The 27,443-nt window shown below is 54.1% G+C and overlaps 1 protein-coding gene across 2 annotated transcripts in view; it reads right to left on the reverse strand.

The window, feature by feature from the left end:
• The window catches only part of USP10 (ubiquitin specific peptidase 10), a 66,305-nt gene continuing 43,564 nt past the window's right edge, over positions 4,703-27,443 (reverse strand). For both annotated transcript variants that reach the window (XM_021093724.1, XM_021093725.1), the window contains exons 5-14: positions 22,833-22,924; positions 22,233-22,342; positions 21,793-21,848; positions 21,448-21,551; positions 18,810-18,909; positions 17,584-17,761; positions 14,888-15,053; positions 12,342-12,486; positions 9,163-9,228; positions 4,703-5,718 (exon numbers count right to left, since the gene is read on the reverse strand). In XM_021093724.1, coding sequence (XP_020949383.1) covers positions 5,531-5,718; positions 9,163-9,228; positions 12,342-12,486; positions 14,888-15,053; positions 17,584-17,761; positions 18,810-18,909; positions 21,448-21,551; positions 21,793-21,848; positions 22,233-22,342; positions 22,833-22,924 — 1,205 coding nt within the window. In that variant the 3' untranslated portion in view covers positions 4,703-5,530. The remainder of the gene's footprint in view (positions 5,719-9,162; positions 9,229-12,341; positions 12,487-14,887; positions 15,054-17,583; positions 17,762-18,809; positions 18,910-21,447; positions 21,552-21,792; positions 21,849-22,232; positions 22,343-22,832; positions 22,925-27,443) is intronic.

Here is a 27,443-nt window from a genome sequence, read left to right on the forward strand (position 1 = left end):
CTGGCTCTCAGGAGCATCTCAAGGAGATGCCAAAGGAGGAAGAATGCGGGCAGCGGGAGGGAGGCGCCAAGGGGGTGGCAGGCAGGAGCGCCCCGGGGGTGACCACAGGGGACACTGCAGGTGAGTCCCTGGTCCCCAATGCCCAGGACCTGCTCAGGTCAGCAGCAGCCCCCCACGCGGCGAGGGTTCCATGGAGTCTGTGCTTCCTGCACCGGGAGGGGTGGTCCCCGCACGGCAGGGAGGGTTTGAGGTCAGGAGAAACAGGAAACTTTCCTGGAAAGTGAATGTTAGTCACCGCAAAGGTAATTCACACCGTTAAGAAAGGGCACACCTGCCATGTCAGTGACCCTGAGTGCATCACCCAGGAGGACCCTCGCTGGCCTGGGACACGAAGGGGGGTGTGAGCTAGAAAGTCGGGAGCCATCCACCTGCTCCCACCAAGCACAGGACACTGCTCTCAGCTGCAGGTGATAAAATAAGCAGAAAGCAAATCCGGCCCCACAGGGCAGAGTCCAGAGTGGCCACTGCTGCCCAGAGGGAAAGAACCAGGACACTTCAATTCTCCGTCCCTCAGGAAACCCACGCCCGCACGAGGGGCTTTCAACTTTCTTTATTTAAGCAGAGGGATGATTTTTTTCTTAAATCGTGTAAAGAATCCCAAAGTGCCCAGAAAACACGGAAGGAGATTTGCTTTGGAGCTCAAGGTCAGGGTCACCGGACCCAAGCTCAGAGTCCCAGGGCCGCCCCGAACGCCGCGCAGATGGCCCCGCATGGGTTAAGAACAAAACCAGCTGTAATTTCTGAAAAGGACAAAACACACACGGGGTTGGGGTTCACCCAGTCCCTAAACGTGCCCACAGGGACGCAGGGTGCCCCCGGGCAGGGCAGCGGGGACTTCTTACTGGTCTGAGAGCGTACGGTGACCAATGCTGCCCCAGCATTATCACAAAACCAACAATACTTTCAACAAACGATAAGACCAAGAGCAGGCACTGAAGTGGGGTCGAGGAGGAAATGGAGTTTCTGAGAAGATGAAAAGAGACCATCTCGGATGGTCTCACTCACGGTGGATTCAAAACACAGCACCTCCTAAACAGCACAGCAGCCGGGCTCAGGCGCACTCCCCTTAGAGGGGTGGGGACCAGCTGATTTAGAAGCTCGCTTGCAGTTCCCGTGGTGGCGCAGAGGAAACAAAGCTGACGAGAAACCATGAGGTTGCGAGTTCGATCCCAGGCCTCGCTCCATGAGTGAGGGATCCAGTGTTGCCGTGAGCTGTGACATAGGCCGCAGATGCGGCTCGGATCTGGCGTGGCTGTGGTGTAGGCTGGCAGCTGTAGCTCTGATTGGACCCCTAGCCTGGGAAACTCTATATGCCGCAGGTACGGTCCTAAAAAGACAAAAAAATATACATAAGCTTGCCTGCCAGCTCTTTCCAAGGTGAGACACAAGGAAACACTGCTCCATTCAGCAAAAAAAGGAAGCGCTTTGCAGGTTATCCTCCGTCACGTTCATTACACATCCTCACACAAGCACTCACCGAGCACCCGGCAGGGCCGCGTCTGAGCAGCAAAGGGAACAGCACGACTGGGAGAGAAAGGCCCAAAGCCAAGCCCCTCGAGGAGCCCCCCCCCCGCCCTCAGGGCCGAGCCCTTCCCAGGGGGGAGGGGAGTGTGCACCTCAGAGAAGGGACCAGGCGCTGGGCCGCCGTGTCGCCTCTTTCCCCCCCAAAGAGAACGGACATCAGCACAGGCCCAAGCCAAGCTATGGAGCTCGTTGTTCAAGCAAATACATTTTTTTTCCTCCAAAAAGGCCAAATGAGATGGGAACAGTCCGTCCAAAAGATGAATAATGACTCTTAAAAAAAAAATCCTAGGAAGCAAGAGAAAATGTTTGAAGAGGCAAAGGCATGCCTGCTTGGCAATTTGCTAGGACTGATTTTAAAGAAAACACACGCAGAGAGCAGGCTGTGAACACTTGGCCTCACCAGACGTGGACTGTGTTTTAAACACGGAGATTTTTTTCCCCTTATGTTTTCTGAGCCCAGAGACCCTCAGGAAATCAGTGTCACGGGTACAGTCCTCGCTGGGACCAGGCAACAAGGCATCTTTCTTCCCCAGCCAGAGAAGCAGCAGAAAAGCCTTTGGTCTCTCCTGACAGACGAGGCTCTTCCGAAGGCAAGTGTGACACGGGTTAGAGGCCGCAGCTGCACCGGCAGGGCTGCCGCTCCCGCGGGTTAGCTGAGCCACTGCTGAGCCGCTGTGACCAGGAGACGAGGGCCTGCCGTCTGTCTCTGCACGAACTGAACCATGAGCCACTGCAGCGCAGGGTGGAGGCCAGGAGTGAGGCCGTGTGCGCTCTGGAAAAACTGGCAGGACAGGTCTTCAGACAGTTGGGTATTTTCAGAAGATTTTATGAGCCCGATTCTTGCCTCTCCTCGTATCTAGAAAAGCACTAAATTCTTTCATGGTGACACGTGCTCCTCGTGACGAGACTCGCAGCAAGGGTCTGTAAAATGCCCGCAAAGTGGTGCACAGACCTGCCCCTTCACCAAGGGGCACACATACTGGCCTCGGCTCCTGTCTCTCTGGAGCAGTTTCTCAGAGCTCTCGGAAACGCTGCCCCCCAGGCGGGAGTCCTCATTCTGCCCCAAACACAACTTAACTCTCAATTCTCTGCCTCAGTCAAATACAAGCAGCCAGAAACGTCCACTACAGAAAAAACACAAAAGGATGCATTTGCTGATTACAAAGTTACTACTCATATGCGATCCACACATCAGACCCGGACAGGACTGCCTGTGCTGGGAAACGACACAATGGCTGCTCTGGGCCACTGGGCAGCTGAACACGGCTGTGCAAAGCCGACAGGGAGAGAAAGGACTGCTATTTTTCATCCTCTGAGGACCCATTTTTCATTCTTTCCTCCTGAAAGTAGCACATGCACTTTCTTGGCTTTGGGCAAACAATATGCCAACCACATAAACCTGATTACATTCTTCCTGTAAGAGAGCTTCCTTCCAAGTCTGGCGGGCAACATCACACATTAAAGAAAAATCTCCCTGTAATACTTCTGACAACAGCCCAGCACTCACACTGGATTAAAAGCCCCTTACAACAACACATCAAATGCTTATGAAGGAAAATCGCTATGTTTGTACCCCCAGCACCAAGGTTCTGAGTGTAAACGACCTTGAAGCCAAGGAAACAGTCTATGAAGCTTACAAAAACATCCCAAAAATTGCAGCACAGAATACTAAACGTTGGCGTTCTCCTGCGGCAGGGGGTTGAGGACCTGGCGGTGTCACTGCAGGGACTGCTGGGGCGGGGGTCTGATCCTAACCCGAGCTCCCACAGCTGTGACTTCCTGGCAGGCGGCTCCTTGCTACGTGCTCTCCCCGGAGTTCTGGTCGTCACAGCTCTATCTCAGTCGTGAACACGACCCGAGCTGTTGGGTGACATGGGTCCGTGTGTTGTTTCACACGCCCCTGAAACACCACTGCTACTTCCCAGACGGCTGAACCGACGCGTCGCGGGACCAGCAGGGCCAGGAGCCCCCAAGGATGCGGAGGAGCACGGCGACCAGGACTCGGGACATCCCACGGGACTTAACGCGTCTCTAACCACCTCTGAGAGACTCGAGGGCTTTCAAACACGTTCCTATCTTGGTCGTTTTCAACACGTCTGAAGCTCGGCAACCTAAGTGACTTCGCAATTTAAAGACCACGGGGTCACCGCTGAACGACATTCCAAGGAAAATTTGCTCATCTAAGTCCATCGGAAGATGTGGAAGCAGGCTGGCGTGCCCGGAACAGCAGGCCCCGTCTGGCCCCTTGTGCCAGGTTCCCCACATGGGCGTTTCCCAGTCAGAGGCTGCGTTCTAGACGGGGTGCTCACTGACACACGGGGACACTTCAACCAACCTCCGTGATGGAAGCTGGATGCCTCTTGCAAAGACCAAAGCATCACAGCCCAGAACTCAACTCTGGGCTTCAGAACAGGCTCTGACGCCACCTGCGGCTGGTTACTGCTGGCGTGGGCTGCTTCCCCCGAAGTTAATCTGGCTTCTGAACTCCACCTGCTCCGCCAAGAAGTGTACACTATCTCACCGAGAAGCGAGTGATGACATGACCTGTAAGTAGCTGAGCGCATTAGAGTGGAGTTACGCAGGGCGAGCGGGCTCAGCGGGCAATGTCAGGACTGTAATTTTAAAAGTAGGCTCTGACCCTCGAGCGGCACACGGCAGGCTAGGGAAGAGCAGGAGCTTGGGCAAAAGGCCTGCGTCAATTACACCACATCTCTGGGGAGCCCAGAGCTGTGCCGGGAGCCCTCACAGGGGGCCTTCCGGAAGCCAGGGCCCCAGAGGCACAGGAGCTGAGGGAAGCGGCCTGGCCCTTCCTCTCCTCCTCTTCCTTCTGAAAGGCTTCCTTTCCACAGCCTGAGGGTGTCTGGCGGGGCGGCTGAGAGGCTCAGCAGCAGGCAAGTACAAGGAGGCTGAGCCAGGACCCACACCTGGCAGGCATCCCCGAGCCACGCTGGGACTGAACAGCTTACCTGCTCTTCTGTGCTACGTGAAGATTCAAAAGCATCCATGTGCCCACATCACTGAAGTTCAGCTTTCACCAACTCTGGCAGAGCAGTCGAGGCCAAATGAGCTAGTTACTGGAAAAGGCATTTGCCATCAAAGAAACACCACACACTCAGCGTAAAACCAACGCTGTGATTTTTATTGATGGGCGACAACTTTATACTCCTAGGCATCACTAACTGTGTACAATTAGAGACGCAGCATTGTGGGAGAGCAGACAGCAGAAGTCAACAGCAGACTTAAGGAAACACCGACCTTCATTATTTTGCCCGCTTTTCATTAGGTGTACACAGAAGCAGGAATGCAACCTGAAATCTTTTAATGGCAATAAAGTTACAATCACCCATCTATGCGACTAACACGTTAACTCCAAGGATCTGATCCGCAACGCAGACGTTTAAGCAGCTTCTCACACAATTATTAAAATGTACTTTTCCTGTTAGGAACCAGCAACTGATTTTGTGTGTGTGTTTTTCTTTTGAAGTACGAACTGTCTCTTCTCTGATAACTGGCTCATTTTGATCATTTATCAAAAACTAACGGGTGGGGGGAGGAGAGTGTGATGGATTAAAAAATTTCTTTTTTAAGGAAAGATAAAATTCATTTTCACAAATTTACAAGTGTTGCTGGTGCAGGATTTATTCTACTACGCAATGAGACTGGGAATCAAATGCAAGTTCCCCTTCTGACTCAGGAATCGGCATTATTTCAGAAATGTGGTTTTTGGTGTATTCTCTTAAACCCAATGCTCTGGATCTGGAAGTTAGGAGCCAGCGTAAGCCATGTTGTGCGCAAACCCCAAGGCGTCTCCTTTCATCCTAGCCCATTTCTGCAGGAGGGAGAACGAGTTTCTCTCTAAAGAGCCACTACAGAGAGGAGGGGGGCGGGGCGAGGTGGGCTCTACAAGCGGCGGCGGCGGCGGGCGCGGTGGTGGCGGCGGCGGCGGCTACAGCAGGTCCACGCGGCGGTAATAGAGGAGGTAGGCTGTGCGCTCCGCGGCGGGCTTCACCACCTGGTACTGGTTGATCACCTTGACCGTCTGGTCGTCGATGCGCAGCCAGCCGTTGAGGCCGATCTGGAAGACGTCCGTGGTGTAGTGGCCGCCCGTGGCGCTGCTGCCGTGGTGGTAGACCACTGCAAGAGAGGCGGGCGCCGGGGGTGAGAGCGCTGCGCCCCAGCCCGCCTCCCGGCCCAAGCCTGCCCCTCCTGGGGAGCCGCGCGGCACTGACGGCGGGGGCGGGGGAGCGGGGCCGGGCCTGGTCCAGCGCAAACCCCCGCACAGGTCACTGACGGGCACACACACGCCTGAATAACACATTGGGCCCGCGCTACCCCCAAGCGTGAGAGAAACGGGGGTTAAGTGGGGCCTGGAGGCAGCCGGGGGCGCGGGGGACCTCCCCGCAGAGCCACCAGCAGGGCAAGCCAAGAGACCTGGGGCCTCGGGAACAACACGGAGACCCAATGCCCCCATCCACACTGTTCTCAACAGCGTGGCTGAACCTCAGACAAAGTGAACAAGTGGAAAAGCCTCAACACCCCGAGAAGAACGATCTGTGCATCGCTGTTACCACGCGGTGTATTTTCCACACAGCAGATGGGCTGTCTGGCGGTGCAGGAGCACACGCCCACTACCTGCAGAAGCCAGAAACCCAGGTCTCCCGTGGACTGTCACCTGTGACAAGGACAGCACTGCCCCAGGAGGGTCAGCAGGGCAGCCAGCAGGGTGGATGTGGCAACAGGCATTACTGGTTCTTCTTTTTAAAGAACATTTCCAATTTTTCTTACAACTTTAAAATAAGCTTTTTTTTTTTTTTTTGAAACAGCTTTAACAGAAAAAAAAAAAACCAAAAACACTTGTCAAAAATCCTGTAATTCAAACAAGAAGCCTTGGTCAAATGTCCAAAACAAAAGAACTCTGGGAAGACACCAGAAGACACTGAGACGCAGAGAAGGGGCCGGGGGGCCAGGCGGGGAGGAGAGGCACGCTGGGAGCAGGTGCAGTCACCAACACGCCCGAGGTCAGCGCGCTCTCGGGAGCCAGCAGCCCGCAGGGGTCCGAGGACAGCGCTGACAGCCTCGGTTGCTGGACAGACCTGGGCTCTGCCACTGAGGACACTCTGCTGGGGCTCAGAGGACACTGGGGCCCTGGCCAGCCAGGGACAAACATGACTGGTCACATGGGGACAGCAAGACTGCAGAGCCATCAGGTGGGAAACCAGTAAAAGGACCGATACAAGATCAGGGCTTCTTCCGGTCCTGCGGGTCAGTGACAGAGCAGCGGCCACAGGGCGAGGGGAGCAGCAGCATGTCCCTCTGACCCCAAATCCAGCTGTGGGGCTTCTGTCCTGAATTTTCACCTCCAAGACCTAAATGACTTGGGTAAGAGTTGGTTTTCAGTGACCAGAACAGTACGATTTCAAGCACCTGTGGATTTAACGTGTGTTTCCTGTAAGATCCCTCATTCTAAACGTTCAGGAGAGAAGAGCTGAGGTTTCTCAAGCAAAAGCCCCGTAACTAACATGGTGACATGTCACGGATACCCGGCACACTCACGTCACGGAATGGAGCTGAGAATCAGAGTGTTCAAAATGTTCACGCGTGGAAGTTCCCATCATGGCACAGCGGAAATAAATCCTGCTAGGAACCATGAAGTTTTGGGTTCGATCTCTGGCCTCTCTCAGGGGGTTAAGGATCTAGCTAGCATTGCTGTGACCTGTGGTGCAGGTCGCAGGTTCAGCTCGGATCCTGTGTGGCTGTAGCTGTGGCGTAGGCCGGCAGCTGCAGCTCTGATTCAATGCCTAGCCTGGGAACCTCCATATGCCGTGGGTGCGGCCCTAAAAAGCAAAAAGACAACAAAAAAAGTGCTCACGCACAGCACTAACTCGCTTTTTTGTCCCACAATTAGAACCACTTTTTTTTTTTTTTTTTTTTTGCTTTTTAGGATCACACCCAGAGCATATGGAAGTTCCCGGCTAGGGGTCTAGTTGGTGCTGCAGCTGTCAGCCTATGCCACAGGCACAGCAACAACCAGATCCTTAACCCACTGAGTGAAGCCAGGGATTGAACCCACATCCTCGCGGATACTAGTTGGGTTCGTTACTGCTGAGCCATGACATGAACTCCAGAACCACTTTTTATTTTTTATTATTATTATTTTTATTTTTTATTTTTTGGCTTTTTAGGGCCGCACCTGTGGCATATGGAGGTTCCCAGGCTAGGGGTCGAGTAGGAGCTACAGCTGCCAGCCTACGCCACAGCCACAGCCACACCAGATCTGAGCCGCATCTGCGACCTACACCACAGCTCACAGCAATGCCAGATTCTTCATGAACTAAGCGGGGCCAGAGATTGAATCTGCAACCTCATGGTTCCTAGTCGGATTCGTTACTGCTGAGCCACGACGGGAACTGCAGAGATTCTCTTTCTATAGACAGATATGGAGAGGAATAGATAGATATATGCGGAGACAAAGATATGTATGTATCTCTCTATGTGTATGTACACAGGGGAAACTTCCAGCAGCCCAGTGACCTTGTTCCTGAGAGGATTAGACTCAGGATGAGGCCCAGGCTGTGCGCCAGGCTGCAATGGCCGGGTGGAGGGAGCGCTCACACTGGGGCCCTGGACGCTGGTGCCAAACCCCAGGGAGCCAGGTGAGACCTGGGAGCCCTCTGGTCTCAGAGGCAAGCCCCAGGGCCTGAGTGCCAGGCTGAGCCAGGACCAGAGGAGAGCAGACACATCCCGAGGACAGTGCCCTCAGGTCGCAGCAGGCTTGGGGGAGGCTGTGAGCAGCCACTTGCGGGACAAGAGCAAGGCAGAGGCTGCAGCGCCTGACCCCCGACCAACCAGGGCCCACCCCAACGCCCTAAGTGCTCGATGGGCACAGAGCACTAAGTACTGTTCCGCGAGTGCTCGCTCACTCATCTGTGCAATGGGGACACACACTTACCTCTAAGGACAGTGACAGAAGAGGTGAGACAGCACATAAAAGGATCTGGCAGAAAGGCTCCACCGGTGGGGGAGGACCGGTAAGAGCAGCGTCATTTAAATTGCAAAGCAACACACAAGGAGAGGGAGCCAGAAACTTGTAATAACACCGCCCAGAAAACCAAACACAACATTGCTAACAGCACCTCTGAAGACACATGAAGCCCCAGAGGCATTCAAGACTCGGCTCTAAGGGGGCGGGCAGGAGGGCACCGTGCGGGGAGGACATGCCCTCCCGGCAGCTGGCGCCACGCCCAGGGACCAGCTCCCTCAGGCCCACGGCTGCAGCAGGGACGGGCCCCAGCCTGGAAAGCTCCCGCTTTTGAGTCAGAGACCGAAGGAACCCTGTTAAACGAGGCCTTCCACTGGCTGAGCTTTCAGCCAAAAGGATATTCTGTCAAATGCCAAATACATCAAACTTTAGGTAAAACACACATTTTCAAGAGATGTTCTGACTTATAAAATCCAGTAGAGACATACTATAATAATCCAGGTTCTGTATTAAGTGAGATCACAGCAAAACTGTGCCTGGGTACAAACCCCTTCTATCATTGCTTCAGTACGGAAAGTACGCCATACAAATTCACTCACCTGCAAATAGCCTATAGGTTCTGTGGCATTTAAAATTCTTATTTTTAACCCCTGGAGAAAGCAGTTCTGAAAGACAAAATATCGAGAGCTTCAGTCTATAAAAGCACTGACAGAAAGGCCTCATGGAAACAAGGCGGTAAACTTATTCCATCTAAGGAACCCACCCTGTGGAGCCAGGAGACCAAACAGATCCCATCTTTTTTTTTTTTTTGTCTTTTTAGGGCCGCACCCGTGGCACATGGAGGTTCCCAGGCTCTGGGTCAAACTGGAACTGCAGCTGCCGGCCTACACCACAGCCACAGCAACTCAGGATCTGAGTCGTGTCTTCGACCTACGCCACAGCTCGTGGTAACACACCGAGTGAGGCCAGGGATCGAACCTGAGTCCTCATGGATGCCCGTCGGGTTCGTAACCCGCTGAGCCACGGTGGGAACTGCCCCCCACCCCTTTAGTCGTACGAGGACTGAGCGGTGAGGCCCATCGGCTGTGTGCTGCAGTAACAAGTGCCATCAGAACCCACCCCAGGGGACAGGAGCGCATGTCCCAGCTGCTTCAGCCCATGCTAAAAACCCAAACAAGTAGACGTTCTAAAAAAGGAAAAGAAAAAAGCTGCCCACTTACAAACAAAAAACCAGAAGAAAGCAGGCTGGGAAAGGCTAAGTTTAGAATGTTTCACATGTGAGTCAGTCACCAGCGAGTCAGTCTGGCCGGAGCAGGTGGGGAGCCCCTGGTTCTCAGGTGTGCAGCTCCCTCCTGGCAGAGGCACCTCGGGTGCCGTGGCCAGCGCCAGGAAGAGCCCCTGGGGACGGGCTGTGCTCGCACCATTGCCAGGGCCTTCTCTCTCACTGCACCACCTGAGCCAGGTCCTCCTATCCTCAGGCCATTTCTCTTCCTAAAAAGCACCCAAGGCGGCAGCCCATATCAAACTACGTGTAAAAGGAAGATATGCAGGAGTTCCCGCAGTGACTCAGGGATAGCTTCCACATGCTGCAGGCGTGGGCAAAAAACAAACAAAAAAACAACCAGGAGTTCCCGCTGTGGCTCAGCAATAATGCACCCAACTTGTCCACGAGGACTCAGGTTCAATCCCTGGCCTCACTAGGTGGGTTAGGGATCTGGTGTTGCCGTGAGCTGTGGTGAAGTCGCAGACATGGCTCGGGCCCCACGTTGCCATGGCTGTGGTGGAGGCCCCTAGCCTGGAAACCTCCATACGCCACAGGTGCGGCCCTAGAAAGAAGGAAGGAAGTCAAATAAATCCAGCCTGAAAAACCACGCATGCCCCTCGATGGCTGAGCTGGGGTGAGGGAGGAGGCAGGAGCGTGGGTCAGAGGCGCCGGCAGGACTGGGTTTTGCTCCAGCTTCCTAACGCCCACAAGAAACAGGACAGGCAAGCCAGCAAGCGACTCTCGGCTGGCGTCTCTTCACCTTTGTCCTCCAACCGGCCACGAGAGGAGGGTGGCCCTAAGCTGGCACCAGAGCCAGACTATCAGCTGGAGGTGACCCTCGGGAGAACAGGGCTGAGACCCAGAGTCTGGATCTCAGGGCTGGGGGACTGCAGCGTCCCCGGGGCGCAGGGGAAGCGGCCGGGCACACAGGTCCCCGCGCTCCGGTTCCTGGTCACCGGGCCAGGGAAGGGGAGGGGAGGACGGCGAGGACGGCAGGCTGGGGCCTCTGGAGACCCTGGGACGACACCCCCCATCCCCTTCTCGGGTACTCAGAGAAGCCCTCTAGCTCCCTGCGCCTGAGGAAGCTTCGGTTTTGCAAAGAACATCTCTCGCAAACCCGGAAGCTTTCAGGGAAGGTTCTCCTTCAAGCCGCACGTTAGCCAGGCGGCGGCTGCTTTCACCGCTGTGTGCCCAAGCTGCCAGGCCCAGGTGCCTGGCTGAGACCTGCGGCTGCAGCCGTGGCCCTACACCTATCACTGTCACCAGGGGTCAGGGGAACAGTCCCCACCCACCAAAAAGGCCTGACTTAGCAGGGGGGTCTACACAGCTGTTAAGATAAGGAAAATCCCTTTCTTTCACTAATCCATGTATTTTTTCAGTATTTTTCTCAGCTAGAAGTAAGTTCACATGCATCATTCATTTTTGCCTTTGTTTTCTTGGGTTTTTTGTGTGTTTGTTTTTAGGGACACACCTAGGGCATATGGAAGTTCCCAGGCTAGGGGTCGAATTGGAGCTACAGCTGCTGGTCTACACCACAGCCATAGCAACCCAGGATCTGAGCCACATCCTCGACATACACCACTGCTCATGGCAACACTGGATCCTTAACTCACCGAGTGAGGCCAAGGATTGAACCCTCAACTTCATGGTTACTAGCTGGATTCATTTCCACTACGCCACAAAGGGAATTCCCTGCCTTTATTTTATTTTTGTCTTTTTGCTTTTTCTAGGGCCTCTCCCACAGCACATGGAGGTTCCCAGGCTAGGGGTCGAATCGGAGCTGTAGCCACCAGCCTACGCCAGAGCCACAGCAACGCGAGATCCGAGCCTCATCTGCGGCCTACGCCACAGCTCACAGCAGCGCCGGATCCTTAACCCACTGGGTGAGGCCAGGGATCGAACCCTCAACCTCATGGTTCCTAGTCGGATTCGTTAACCACTGCGCCACTACAGGAATTCCAACCCTGCCTTTATTTTTAAAAAGCCATTTTGTTACTTTTTATGGCTGTACCCTTGGCATAATGAAATTCCTGGACCAGGAATCAAACCGGAGCCTCAGCAGTGACGATGCCAAGTCCTTAACCACCAGAGAAGTCCCTAAAAAGTCATTTTAATGAGCATTTTAACATAAAGGTCTATTAATAATCAAGAAATTTCAAATACTGAATTCTTGTTCAGCAGGTTAAGGACCTGACGTTGTCTCTGTGGGGATGCGGGCTCCATCCCGGGCCTGGCTCAGTGAGTTAAGGATCTGGTGTTGCCACAGGCTGCAATGCAGGTTGCAGATGCGGCTCTGGATCCGCCACTGCTGTGGCCGTGGCGCAGGCCAGCAGCTGGAGCTCTGATTTGATCCCTGGCCTGGGAATTACCATATGCAATAAGAAAGAAATTTCAAACAAAGAAAGGCACAGAGGAGAGCTTCCTGAGTCCCGCCATCAGAGAAACGCGGACGCGGCGCTGGCTTCCCGAGTCCCGAGTACCGCCCGCCCCCAGCCCCCGCCTTACCCACGTTACCTTTACTAATTTCCAAGTCCACAGGATACTCGATATTTTTGATAAGCTTCTGGCATCCACCAGTCTTCTCGTAGACAAACCGTTTTAGGTGCAGCACGAGGACAGGAGGCAGTTTTTCCAGAGTCACTCTTCGACTGATCTCAACCTAAGACACAAAGCACACAGGACACGCGGCGGCTCAGTGAGCGGCAGAGGCTGCCTCCACCCCACTCAGAGAGCAGAGCCAGGGCGGTGCTGCTCCAGCCTTCCTGAGGCACGGCGTCCCCTGAGGGTCTGACGGAATCTTCTGAGAGCTCAGGACATGCTGCTTAGAAAAACGCATACATCCCCACAAACACAACGCAGAGGAGCCGCTGCGTCCCTGAGTCAAGTTAAGAATCTTCACTCTATGCACTCAACTGGCATAAAAATCAAAAAGCTAACTTAGGAAAACCCTGAATTATACATGTAGGAATTTATTTTCTAATAACTCTTGCAGTACTGATAAAACTGAAGCCATGATGTTTCTTTTATTCGATGCTTTAAATAATCCAATCATCAGTTTTATACGTTTCGGTTTTATGTCTAATGAATGCTGCTGTTTACTGGATGCGTCTTCACAAACGATACTTGACCCTTTGGGGCAGCAGGCCTAGGAGTCTCCAGACCCTTCCGCACCCATCTTCCCACCCAGACAAGACGCCAGGCATGGAAACCGCCCCGCACGCCTCTGCAGTAAGGACGGCGGAGGAAGGAAAAGCGTGACCGCAGTTCTACCGTGAAAGCAGACAGGACGACCCTCGGGCTCCAGCTTCCTCCCTGCAGACCGGGAGGCGGAGCACCGTTTCTCTGGGGCGACTGCTCACCAAGGGGCTCATGTGAAGCGCCATGTGTCCTGGGCTTATGTGTCCTGGGCTTCCAGCCACTTTCTAAGCACCCAACAAAATCAGACCTTCTCACAGAGCTAGCGTTTCACGGAATCCTGTTTCCCCACCAACCTTCATGGGATCCCACAGAGAAAAAACACATGACCTAAGAACACAACAAAATCAAACCTGGTACTTTATTTACAAGGTACACTTTTTTAAAAAGTGACATTCCAGGAAATGTGCTACTTGCCCCTCAGACACCTGTACAAGCTACCTGCAGCCTCCCTCCCTCAAACACCTGCTGGCCCACTCAGATGCCGGAATAGTCAGCATCCTTCCCATCCTTCCCTGCTGCCTTCGAGGCTCCACCCAAAGGCCACTTCTTCCCTGAATCCTTCCCCCAAAGCCGCCTTCTAGAACCACTCACCTCCTCCCCCCCACCCTCGGGGCACAGACTGACCACCGCGACCACGGCTTTCCCTACCAAAACGCCCGCCCCTCCCCAAGGCCGTTTAGCCGCAGCAGGAGCCAATGACGAAAACCAACACGTCACCAAAGCGCGTTCCTGGGAGCCTGGCAAAGGCAGGAGGCCTCCCCAGCAGGACCAGTGGCCAGACTCGGGGGACTGGCTCCAAGTGGAGGAGCTAGGATGGCGATTTCAGCTCTGGAGTTAGGCTGCCCCAGAGGGAGCCAAGCGGACGGTCCCCACGGCAGATCCACAGCCCGGCCACACCAACCGACCCCCCAGAACAAGCAGCCCTAGCGCTCCTGTCTGCCTCCCACCACCAGACCTGCAGCTTCTCCTCTAAGCCAACTGCCAAGATCCTGTTCCAGCTCCTAAGACTCCTATTTTATTTATTTATTTTTTACTTCTATCTTTTAAAACAACACCGCCCACAGAAGCGATGAGAAAACACACGGAGACCTGGGCCTCCCTTGCGCAGAGCCCCCGAGAGGCTGGCCTGACGACGGGCGAGCAGACGAAAAGGAGGCCTCCCTGTCGCGCCTCCGCTCTTGAGCGGGGGCACAAGTGGCAGGGCCAGGGCAGGCCCTCGGCTCACCCTGCAGCCACCACACGCGACTCCAGCAAGCAGGCGCCAAGGAGACACTCGAAGCTCATCCGAGAAGCACGGCCCTGACTCGCCTGCATTCACCTCCCGGCACACTTCCCCGAATTCACTCCCGCCATCTAGATCTGGGCCACGTGAGGGGAAGACACTCTGCTGCGGAGGAGAGCGCGGGCCTGAACCTGCGCATCTGGGCAGGCAGCCCCCGCGCCTCGCAACCTCCGTTCACACCAAATCGAAGAGGAAGAGGCACTGGAACAATCACTTTCTGTTTGTCGCTGTCCGTGAAGATCCACGATCAACAGCAAACCACAAGTTCAGAGTATCTCTTAGGCCCTAACTAACCTCACGAGACCGGGCTCTGCGGTATCAGGAACGTAAATAACGTTGATAAGCCACGGCGCCAGGACGGGGTGCCGGAAAATGACGCGCCAGATCATTAACCCAGGGCCTGGAGCCAGAGGCAGCTGTGAGGACAGTCCGTTTCAACCAGGAAAATCTAAAAACGTGGAAGCCGGCAGCCCCCGGCGTGAGAGGCGGGGCTCAACCCACCTCTGCTCACTGTGGACCCTGCGCTCTTCCGCCACCACCAGTGGGCGCTGGGGTGGGGGTGGAGACCGCTGGGACGTACCTCCTGCTTGGTTTTGGTGGTGTAGCCCTGGACAGACTCTCTTGCCACCAGGCTCTCCAACGCGTCCTGGACGGTGCGGATCTTGTCGGACTGGATGTCCAGCTGCAGCGTGAAGAAGGGCTGCAGGGTGGCAGACTCCTTGGAGCTCTGCTGGTACACCACGGACCTGAGGACGGAAGACACACGGCCTTTCAGAGCCCGGCCGCCCGCCCGCCCCCCCCCCGAGTTAGCCAGCAGCCCGAGAGGAACCCCCGCGCAGCAGCAGGAGGAGGCCGGAGAGACCGGAAACACCAAAAATACACTGGATTTTCAAGTAAATCTGCTCAAATCGCCTCTTCAGAACTTCTGGCAACTCAGCTGATCATTCTCCAGCTTGAGCTCCGGGAGGAGACCGTTCCATCCTCTCCACACTCAGCATGAAGCACGGTCGGGAAAGCGGCCACCAGGCCACAGCCAGAAAACCCGGACGCTTTCACCCCCAAAGCGCCACGGCCTGTTCGAATGAAACTCGGGAAGCCCCAAGGCCAACAGAACGCCCTGGACGGCATGTCCCTGTGAGCGCGACTGGCAGAGGCCGGGGCGCGGTGTGCACGCGGTGGGGAGGCGGCCACCGCCCCAGGAGGAGGCGGCCAGCTCAGCCTTCTTTTCTTAGCTGGTTTTTCATTTCACTTTTCTTTTTTCTAGGTTTTTCTCAGTAAAAATGTGCCTTCGACCCATCATCTCTCATCTAGCTTCAGCAAGATGAGCGGCCCTCTAGGGAGTCTATCGCTGCCGTCTGCGGGACCGAGCGTATTCACCGAATACAAGGCGGGAGACGGGCGCGCAGGCCCTAGAGCAGCAGGCAGGCGCCTCCAGGCTCCGCCCGGGACGGAAGACCCGAGAGTAACGGCCGCGCCCTCCTTCCAAAGGGGAACAGCGGGAAAAGCAGCAAAGCTGTTGCAGAGATCAAGATTGGCGCTCCTGCCTCAAAGGGCCTGGACTTTCTCGAAAGGGTGGGCAATGCGAGAAAGGAGCTGGTCTCTCTGGAGAAACTGAAAAACCACCAGAGAAGGAGAAATTTTAGGAGAAATCCTTCAGCTGCTCTGAAGAAAGAATCAGGCTTAATGGTGGCTACTACACAGAGAAAAAGTTCCTAAATTTTAAGCATTAGCTCCCTATCTTTGCTTTAGAGGTTTTTTTTGCTTTTTAGGGCTGCACCCGCAGCATATGGAGGTTCCCAAGCTAGGGGTCAAATTGGAGCTGTAGCTGCCTGCCTACGCCAGAGCCAGAGCCAGAGCCACATGGGATCCGAGCCGCGTCTGTGACCTACACCACAGCCCATGGCAACGCTGGATCCTTAACCCACTGAGCAAGGCCAGGGATCGAATCCTCGACCTCACAGATGCTAGTCCGGTTCAGTAAACTCCACAGAGTGTTTTTTTAAAAAAAAAAAAAAAAAAGTACCAACAACTGCTTTCAACACAAAGACCGCACGAGGTAGAGGCTGCAGGGTCATGCAAGCCAGAAATTTCTCCCAACTGGACTGAGGTTTTTCCTACTGGGGATTCACCAACAAATTTGGGATCTCTGGGTGTGGTGGCGGACGGTGTGCTCTACCTACACACACCCACCGGACTGGGCCCTCGCCCGCCACCCTTGGTGGGTGCCCCAAGATGGCCAGCATCAGGCTACTGGGCTAACAAGGGATCAGGACACAGATGGCCTCTTAACACTGCTGTTCTCCAACCTGGACCCCTGCTCCCTCTCCCCAAATGGCCCACGCCAAGGAACTGGAGACTGACCCAAGACTCCAGGACAGAAAGGAGCCTGCAGAGTCCAGCTCACAGCAGGGAGCACAGAAACATGTTCCAGGCCGCATGGCAGCACAGCTGGCATCTAGACCCAGCGCCACAGAGCATCGGCAGCCAGGCCATGAGCAAGCGGGCCTATCCCTAAGGTTTTCATTAACCTGCTGAAAGGCGCTCAATCTAAGCTGTCCGGGAGCAGAGACTGACCTAGCTTTTCAGGACTTGAAAGGGGTGCTACTTCGTTTCAATATGCAGCATATGGGACAATGAAATGCTAAGCACGCATTAAAAAAAAAAAAGACAAAACCCACTCCTGCTGGCAATGCTGCGAAGCCTCCCGAAGGAAATCCTGCTGCCATGAGGGGGAGGAGTAAGCCTCCTTAGAGTGGGCACGAGCTCTACTGAAGGCCACACGGTGGTGGTGGCCTGGACGGCTCCAACGGCAACGAATAGACCTCTGTGAATGAGCAGAAGGCGCTGACTTCAGCGGAGTGGGCGCAGAGGTGCCAGGCACCCCGGTCACGAGCTCTATGAGGGGACACCCCTCCCCAGCTCACTTGGGGCCAGCGCTCCCAAGTCCTCCAATCAGACACATGAACGTCTTCTCTCAACAAAACGTGAACTTCAATGAACTGGTCTTTCTCTCCCTACTCGCCTGTGAGCAGAGGACAGAGGGGTAAACGCTGCTGAGGGAGGGCAGTGCCCACTGCGGCAGCGCCGCCACGAGCAGCGTGAGAGCAGGGGGCGCGGCGGAAGAGCGGCAGGAGGGCCAAGCACAGAGAGGCGCACAGTCAAGGCAAACCACCAAGTCCAAGATCTCTTAGGACAAATCTTACACCTCCCCCCTCCAGCAAAACGCCAAAATCCTACAAAAGGAAAACGCTAAATTATTCCAGAAAAGCATAAAACCTGATGTGTCCACCAAAAATGCCAGTGATTGGGGTCTGAACAAAATCCGCCTGGCGAGTGACCGAGGTCTTATTTCTGGGGCCCACTTGCTCCCATTCGTCCTCACTTCCTTCGCCTGGTTCTTCCTGCTCGTCTTCGTCCACCAGGTGGCTTTGGGGTCCGTTGGAAACAGTAAGTTCTGAAAAGGAGATGGGCTGCTTAGGCTGCTGTTTACCCAAAGAGCAAAAAATAAAAATAAAAGAAGGCTCTACAGAAACCGCCTCCACAGACTGGCAAGCGTAGCTTGAAAAGTGCAGAGGACAGAGGTGGAGGGGCCAGAAAGAGACAGAGGCATGGACACCACTGTAACAGCAATCCAGCAGTCAGCCAAGTACTCCCCCAACTCTTCTTGCAGCTTTTCTGTGCATTTGACCATTTTCCTAATAAAAAGTCGAAGGAAAAAAGCAGAGGTTCTGGACAAATTTTGAAATATCCAAACAATCGCACTCGTACACAATAAGCAACATAAAAGTAACTAGTTATCTTAATGAGTCAATAAGTGATTTTTTTTGGGGGGGTGTCTTTTTGCCATTTTTGGGGCTGGTCCCACAGCATGTGGAGGTTCCCAGGCTAGGGGTCAAATCGGAGATGTAGCTGCCCGCCTATGCCAGAGCCACAGCAACGCGGGATCCGAGGCAAGTCTGCGAGCTACACCACAGCTCACAGCAACGCTGGAGCCTTAACCCGCTGAGGAAGACCAGGGATCGAACCCGCAACCTCATGGGTCCTAGTCGGATTCGTTAACCGCTGAGCCATGATGGGAACTCCAATAAGTGATTTTTTGAACGGCAAATGACTATTGTGGGAAAAGGCAACTTATTAACATATGAGAATATACATAACACTTAATATATATATATATATATTTTTTTTTTTTTTTTTTTTTGCTTTTTAGGGCTGTACTTGAGGCACATGGAGGTTCCCAGGCCAGGGGTCAAATCGGAGCTACAGCTGCCAGCCTGCACCACAGCCACAGCCACGCAGGATCTGAGCCGCGTCTACAACCGACACCACAGCTCACGGCAACGCCAGATCTTCAACCCACTGAGCGTGGCCAGGGATGGAACCCGCAACCTCACGGCTCCTAGTCAGATTGGTTTCCGCTGCACCACGGTGGGAACTCCCCTAAGAACAATCCTTAAGAAAATGCTCTCACACAGGTTTACAGCAAGTACACCACAACCTACTTTCATTGTCCGGGGAGAGAAGCTTCTTGAGGCTCAGCATCTCCTCGTGGAGGCCATTCAGGATGAAGCCCAGGTACTCCTCCGCGTCCTCCTGCCGACCCTGCAAAGGCCCAACGCGACCGGGTCCCTCTCATTACTCAAGGCCCGCGTCGAAGGGACCACCTGCGTGTTCAAACTACGCCTTCTCCTAAACTTCTGGTAAGACTTGAGTCAAGGGTTCCCCCAAAATCCCGTGAATTTTCCTCCGGGCAACTGAGATGGGGGGAGGAGGGCGGAGGAAGGGCTGAAGCCAGGGCTGGGGGAAGGGCAGACCAAACACATGGATCTCTAAGCAACAGGGCCGTGGGGCTTGACACATGGCTTTCTTCTGTACTTTCGACATGTTCTACAATAAACATAAGTCACCTTAATAATAAGCTATTTACTAAATGAAACAGAAAACTAGAACTAGATGTCTACGGCCGCTTCGCTGCGCACCCCAGGGCTACCGCTCTGGCCCCAAGTTGTAAAATCAGCTGCCGTGCGTATTTCCTACCTCTGACGGAGGCAACCCAAGGGGAGAGAACCCAAATCATGTATGAAAACCTCCACTGACGCAAAGACTTAGCTACTCGCTGTACACGCACACATCAGCATAACCATCGCGTGATACGAACGAGCCGCTGGATCTCACACTGGCTGGGTCTGACTGCCTAACTCATCAGGACGGGGGCCTGGGTCGCACGAGGGAACAGAGCTGCGTGTTCTGAGGATCTGCCAACGCCCCTGCCTGCGGTCTCCACGTCGAGGAGTGTGCTCCAAGTGGAGCTGTGGCTACGGATGGATGGCAGCCGTCTGGGCGAGTGTGCTGTGTCTGTGGGACAGGGCAGAGCTGGCACAGCCCGAGACCCGAGGAGTCAAGCGCCCTAGGAAAGCCTGCCTGCTCTGTTGGTCCTTGGCTGCCTCAGTGGGAACTCGGATTTCAGGGTTCCCACCACTCCCGGAACTTGAGAAGGGAGCGTGCCTGAACTGTGCCAGCAGTGTGGTTCGGGCTGAGCCTGGCTTCTCCCTTTGGGAGTCTGGAGTGTGGGGGTGTGGGAGGCAGCGGGTGCCCACATGACTAGCCGCTAACAAAACCCTTGGGCCCCAAGTCTCTGAGGAGCTGCCCTGGTGGACCAACCACACTTTGATGCGGGCAGAATCAAGAGGGCTGTGTGTGGCGCCACCCGGAGAGGGGCCTGGAGGTTTCCTGCAGACGGCGCCCGTGCCTGCTCCGGGCTGCTTGCCATCCTTGTGTCTGTCATACTGAACTGGAGCAGAGGGGGGTCGACCCAGCACAGCCAAGACTGAAGAGCAGGATCTCAGCGCGGCTCGACCACAGGAAGCCCCGGCCTTGCCTCAGTCCAGCTGGGCTGGGCGGCCTCCTCTGGCTCCCAAAGCGCCCGCACAGCATCTATCTTAGTGCTAGTCTTGTCCGCTTTCTCAGGTTTCAGATCTACTGGGCGAGTAGCTCTCTCGGGGCAGAGGGCACAGTTTACTCCACGTCCGCGTCCCCAGCCCTCTGTCTGTGGCCGTCCGGGACTTGGGAAATGCGAACTCTGAGCCCAACACCAAAGGCTGTGTTACAAGTGTGTAAAGAGCCCCTGGTGGTCTTGCACACTGCCCGAGGCATTCAGCTTCTTCAAAACAACAGAGCATCAAACAAAGGACTTTACTCAAGTTGAATGGAATTTTCTTGACTATTTTCCTAAATAATTTCCCTAAGCATCACATCAGCTGCTGGTACTGACTCATCACGCGCTCCGTCAGGGAGGAAAGAAAGGATGCAGTTAACTGTGCAAAGGGAGCCCTGACCTACTCTCAAGAGCCGTCCGGGTGGCCGTTTATTTATTTTTTGTCTTTTTAGGGCTGCACCCGTGGCATATGAAGTTCCCAGGCTAGGGGTCGAATCGGAGCTGTCGCTGCTGGCCTACACCACAGCCACAGCAATGCAGGATCCGAGCCGTGTCTGCAACCTACACTGCAGCTCACAGTAACACCGGATCCTTCACCCACTGAGCGAGGACAGGGATTGAACCCGAGTCCTCATTCATACTGGCTGGGTTCGTGAGCGCTGAGCCACAGTGGCAACTCCAGGGTGGGCCGTTTACAAGACCTCTGTGGCCTGTGGCCTTGGCCTTCATTCGCAAGGGTATGATTAAAAACACAGGGCTCCAAGGAGCTGCCACTGTGTGAGCACATGAGAAGACAGCAGCTCTCCTGACCGGTTCTAGGCCCAATCTCCCCCATCCGAAGGGCAGGCCGTGCAGTGGACTTGGAGCTGACTCGGCTGCTTAGCGCTGCCATTTATTAGCTGTCACACTGGACAAAGACTGCACTTTTTTCAAACATAACAAGTGGACGACAATCGTACTTTATTCACGGGGTTAAGTAAGCTAATGTAGGGGACAAACGTGGCGCTGAGGCTGGCGCACAGTAAATGACACAAGGTGTCCCTGATTTAATGCACCCTGGAGGCTCACTCCGAACTGAACGTGCCCAGAGCAAGCCTCGATCCGCAGCACCCCCACTTAACCGCCGCACTGAGAGCGGAGGGCAAGCACTGGCTAAGCACCAGGGAAGGCACCTGGCCACACGGGAGGTCAGGGCGGGCCCCCACCTTCTCAGACAGGCTCGACTTGATGACGGTCAGGAGTCTGTAAATGTACGTGGGTTCGAAGGCAGCTCCGGGGCGGATGTCCCGCATGACCTTATCCCCGAGCGCTGCAACGGAAGCAGAACAGGGACCTTCGTAACGAAACCACGCCTTCCAACGGTAACGCGGCAATCACCGCAGCCTCCCCCCGACCGCTGCCCGATGCTGAGGACAGCGCAGGCGCAGCCCTCCCCACGAAGAGGCGTTTCCCTTCCAGCAAGACTGAGCGGATCAAGTTTACCAAGTTCCGCCCTCTGACTCCCTAATTCCCAGGACGCAATGGCATCACAAGACCCTGTTTTCACTCACCTTGCCGGGGTTTTGGAGGTACTGGCATATTGGTAAACTCATTCATTAGCCGAACACTAAACATGGGGGGAAAGAAGTTAGTACATTTTTTAAAAAAAGATACACATTTGCTCAAGAGCCTTGGCTAAGCAGAGCATCAACTAGTACGAAGAAAACAAACTTTAGAGAGGCACTGCTAGAGCAGCTAGTGAGCTCTGAATCTGCTCTCTAGGGTGTTATGCTTCAGTGCACTGTGAGAGACATAAACAGGTAAATGCTAAAATGTGTTCAACAGCATCTAAAGAACATAAATACTTCAGCTCCATCTCTGGTTAACTTCCATATAAAATCGTGAACAGTAAGTTTTTTAAAAAATAGGATGACAGCACGTCGCTAAGCTGTTTGAATTGAATTATCAGAGGGGGAAAGCCCACCCTTACCCACTGGAACCCCCCACTTACAAGCTATCTATCATGGGGGTGGACGTGCACGGCCGCTGCACCTTGGAGAACACGGGGATGAACTTCATCAGGTGATACATCGGAGGGCAGGCAACCAAGGCCTGCAGCGTCTGAATGCCGGCAGTAAGGAAGCGTGAAGGAAACGAAACAGATGCTCCGAGCCGTCCGGCGGCGGCACAGGAGACACAGGAACACTCAAAACTAAATAAGCCAAGAATACCGAACAATGCACACGCCCAGACCCAGGAAGGAATGACCCCAACAGTCCCGGGGCCAAGTGCCTTGTGATGCTCTCGTAGTTTATGTGCAAGAACGTGATTGCACCAAGATAATCAAATCAAGTAACACAAGAATTGCAGTGCTAAGCGGTCAGAACAATTCTAATGAGAATTAAACTGGCAGGAGTCTGCCCATCACAAGTCAACAAATCATCTTTGTTTTTTGGCCAGGAATAACTCTCGTGATAAGAGGTAAGGAACCAAGTTTTTAGAGTCAAAATGTGGGGCAGACGCCCCCGGGAAGCTGAACTGAGAAGTCGAGCGTGCTGGAGAAGAGAGAGCTGCGGGGAGCCAGCCTGGGAACAGCATCGGAGAAGGATACAGCATTAATGTAGCACCAGTTTCCTTTATTGATCAGCCCGCGGGGTTGCAAGGACACTGGTTTATGAATCAGGGTCACGTTCTCCAGTAACTCTGCAAGAGCAAAGAAGCACAGTGAAGAGTCGACGGCCAGCTAAGGAACAGCTCTCACGCTCTGAGCGCTCCGGGACTTAACCCGCTTCCCTCAAGCACACATCACCTCCAAAGGGAAGGCACGCTGTGCTAAAGCTTCCTTCCGCTCACCACCACACGGTACTCAATGATTTAAATGTTCAAAGATATTTTCCCCAGAACACCAACATTTATCTCCCTGTAATAATATGATTAGGGTACACAAGAACCTTTTTGTCTGTTTGTTTTAGGGTCACACCCATGGCACATGGAGGTTCCCAGGCTAGGGGTCCAATCGGAGCTGGAGCCGCCAGCCTATGCCACAGCCACAGCCATGCCAGATCCGAGCCACATCTGTGACCTACACCACAGCTCATGGCAATACCGGATCCTTAACCCACTGAGCGAAGCTAGGGATTGAACCCGCATCCTCGTGATTCTTAGTAGGATTTGTTTCAGCTGCACCACAACGGGAACTCCTACAAGAACTGTTTTAACAAGAAACAGAAAAAGCTTAAAAAACAATATAAGAGAAATCAACTACGCTTTAATTTAAAACCAGTAACAGTACCAGTGAGGACAGATTTAAAAGCTAGGGGCTTTGCCACAGGGACAGCGAGGCCGGCCTCCTTACTCAGGAGATGGCTCAGACCCCACGGGGGAAGGCGTTCACACAGGACTCGGCCCTTCCACATCTGGGCGCCGAGCACATCGAAGCGGGAGTTCTGTGGCTGCTCAGCAAGTGACACCCCTTCCTTTAGGGACAACTGTATCCCACGAACTAAACCGTAGTTCCCTCAGAAGTCCCACTGAGGGGCTGCTGTGTGTACCTGAGTCCCTCGTTCCACTGACAAACAGGCTTGGTTATCCTCAGACTCATCTTCTCACATGGTCTTCCTCACGGTCTTAAAACAGCCGTCTTTACAACTCAGTGCTTCGTTAAGTGCTTTCGCTTTTTTTTTTTCTTTTCAGAAATGCTTTATAATGAGGCCTCCCCAAGTCCATTATAGATTGTGGAACAGGGAGAGCTCCAATTTCTGCATCCCTCCACACCTGGCAAGTGGCCTCACATCTTACAGATGCTCACTGGCCGCACTTAATCCTCGGTGACCCCAGAGTACCACCACCACCACCACCATCCCCCTCTCACCAAAAGGAGACAGGCTCAAGGTTAAGTGGTCTGCGTGTGACCACACAGGACTCGGGCTGTGCAGCCAGCACCTGAAATCCACAACCTTCGGCCACACGACACGGCCTCCCACAAGGTTCCAACTGGTTCCTAGAGAACACAGGTCTGTCTGCTGTCTGCTGTCTGCACCCACCCCAGCATCTCTCCAACAAAAGCAGCCCTTGCTTTCTAAAAACACAGCTGGAATGAAAAGGTCCCAGACTTAAGCATTACATGAAGAAGTTAACTTGCAAGATTCTCATGTCAGCACACACACTGTCACCCTCTTCTGTGAGAATAAATGCCCTCTTTCCTCTAACAGAGGAAGCACAGAGAACAGTTTCCCCATTTATTAAAAAAATAGGAGTTCCCGTCGTGGCTCAGTGGTTAATGAATCCGACTAGGAACCATGAGGATGTGGGTTCGATCCCTGGCCTCGCTCAGTGGGTTAAGGATTTGGCCTTGCCGTGAGCTGTGGTGTAGGTCGCAGACATGACTCAGATCCAGCAGTGCTGTGGCTGTGGTGTAGGCCAGCAGCTGCAGCTCCAATTTGATCCCTAGCCTGGGAACCGAACCTCCATATGCTGTGGGTGCGGCCCTAAAGAGACCCCCCCAAAAAAAATTACAGACTCAAGAAAACCCATGGCATCTGCTGCTCCGTTGGGCTAAGCTGGCCATGGTCCTCTCCCCTCTCCCTGTAAGGTACGGTGCTTGGCCTGCAGGGCAGAGCAGCTCAGGAAGGGACCTGCGCCACAGCCTGCGTGGGACTCTAACTGAACTACTCCCGGCCGCCCTGATGACCCTGCCAGACGGTCACCACTATCGTCCCATTTTACAGGGAGGCAAAACAAGGTCCAGGGGGTTAGGTAACGGGTGGAGTCATGTAACTGAGCTGACGTAAGAACCTGGGTCCAGAAGCCAGGCCCTTTCTTCTCAGTAGATAATGAATGGACTCTGCTTTAAAACCCGTTTCCTGGAGTTCCCGTCGTGGCGCAGTGGTTAACGAATCCAACTAGGAACCATGAGGTTGCGGGTTCGGTCCTTGCCCTTGCTCAGCGGGTTAACGATCCGGCGTTGCCGTGAGCTGTGGTGTAGGTTGCAGACGTGGCTCGGATCTTGCATTGCTGTGGCTCTGGCATAGGCCGTCGGCTACAGCTCTGATTCGACCCCTGGCCTGGGAACCTCCATATGCCGCTGGAGCGGCCCAAGAAATGGCAAAAAGACCAAAAAAAAAAAAAACACGTTTCCTCTAAGGTTTCAGACACTAACTTTTCCCACCAGCTAAAGATCTTCTACTCACAATGGATTTCTATAATGTCTTTGAGCCATTTTATCCCAGCAGCCCGTAAGTTCCAACGTGTGCCACAGAATGGCAATTATTCAACAGAATTACTCCACAAAAAAACTTGTGCATTTTCAAATAAGCATCAGTCCCAAAGAACACTCCAACACAACACATGACTCGGGGCCACGGTATTTTCATTATCTAAAAACAATTAATACGGAGTTGCCATCATGCTCAGTGGGATAGGAACTCAACACAGCTGACCACAGGATGCAAGTTCGATCCCTGGCCCTGCTCAGTGGGTTAAGGATCCAGCGTTGCTGCAAGCTGCAACGTAAGTCACAGATGCAGGTCAGATACCATGTTGCCGTGGCTGTGGCGTCACACGGCAGCTGCAGCTCCGATTCAACCCCTTGCCTGGGAACTTCCACATGCCACAGGCACAGCCATAAAAAGACAAAACAAAAAAACAAAACAAACAAACAAACCAAAAAAACCCAATAAAGTTTTCACATGATGGTTAAAAAAAAAACAAAAAAACCCTCAAAGGACCTCTGCTAAATGACATGCTGCCACTGGCCAGGCCCTGCCTGGGCCCGTGTCCTGCAGTCAGAGGACCGAGGGGTGGCCCTGATGCAGGCTGGGCTTAAGGGGGTCAGTGGAGGGGGCGCTCCACCCAGTCCAAGGGCTGCAGAACCCTGAAGTGGCCAGGGGCCTGCGACGGCCAAGAGCCAGAAAAGTGTGTCCAGCTGGGTGATGTGTCTCCCACCCAGAGGAGAGGTGCAACGGGAGGGGGTCTGTGCTTTGTGCAGTTAGAAGACCACGGGCTCACGTTCAGAGGCTCAGACAAGGGTACCAGACAACGAGCACCAGTACAGGCTACACCGGTACCAGCAAGCAACGCCACACGCACACAGGACCCTACAGCTCGGGCCGAACTGTCCACTCCGCCAGCTACGGGTCCAAGGTGGAGCCCCAAGCTCCACCCACATCCAAGTAACAGGCCGAGGAGATGCCCCCAGGGTGACTGGAATGGGCAGTGGGGGCAGAGCAGGGTGGAGGGCCTCAGGGGGGAAAACAACAGCGGCGGACACCTGGCTGAGGAGTGTGCAGGGTGGCGGTCGCTAAGGCGCTCAGAGCACGGCAGGGGGGAGCGGCCAGGGAAGGGCAGACCCACCACTTCTACAGTGCAGAGAAAAATGAATCAGCATAACAATTTCCTTGACAACGTCAGAGGTAGTCTCCCAGGGTGGGGCCGGGCTAAAGGCGAGGGGAGTGGGCTAGACAGTATTATTCGTTCCCGTTCAACAGACACTGAAGGAAAACAGAAAATGACCGAGGACACGTGCAAGATTCACCTGAATCATCCCCTCGGTTCCAACCGTCCTGAGAGACTCAACAACATGTTTACAGATGGTCAGAAGGGTTTGGATCTGTACGCTGCTGAATTTTTAACAGATCACTTATGGCAGGGCCCAGTCCCCTCTCGAAGGGGAAGCAGGTGCAAAACTATCAGGCACTAACTGCTCTAAGCTGGACACCGCATCTCCTCTTAGATTCTCAACAGAGCTACGAGCCGCAAAGCACCTGGCCACCTGGAGGTGGACACCGTCGGGCCGACGGAACCCGGAGAAGTCATCCAACGGAAAAATGACGTCAGCGACTTCCTTCCAACATGTATCTGGGCAGCAGCCTGTGCTGGCTGGACAGAAACCCGAGTTCCTCCATCAGCGCTTCCCTTGAATCAGTGCCAGCTTGCGGCCCTCACTTTGGTTTGCGCGTTTGGAGCAGGCAGGCAAGAAGTTGCACGATTTCTTGCCCAACATTAAGTTCCGGTCTCGTAGCGTCACCCGGTGGTTTGTTCAGTGACAGCACGTAACCAAGCGTCCCCGTAGACACACATCCTCCAAACTAAAAACTCTGAAAGCTAAAGACCCTGAAACCAGACATTCTGTTCTGGTTTCTCAGAGGAGGTCCTGGACTAGCTTCCTTTCGGGTCTGGCGCAACGTCCACACATGTGGAGGAGCATGGCACACGCTCCAAGCTC

This window comes from Sus scrofa, chromosome 6 (assembly GCF_000003025.6).
Source record: "Sus scrofa isolate TJ Tabasco breed Duroc chromosome 6, Sscrofa11.1, whole genome shotgun sequence".
Lineage (NCBI taxonomy): Eukaryota > Metazoa > Chordata > Mammalia > Artiodactyla > Suidae > Sus > Sus scrofa.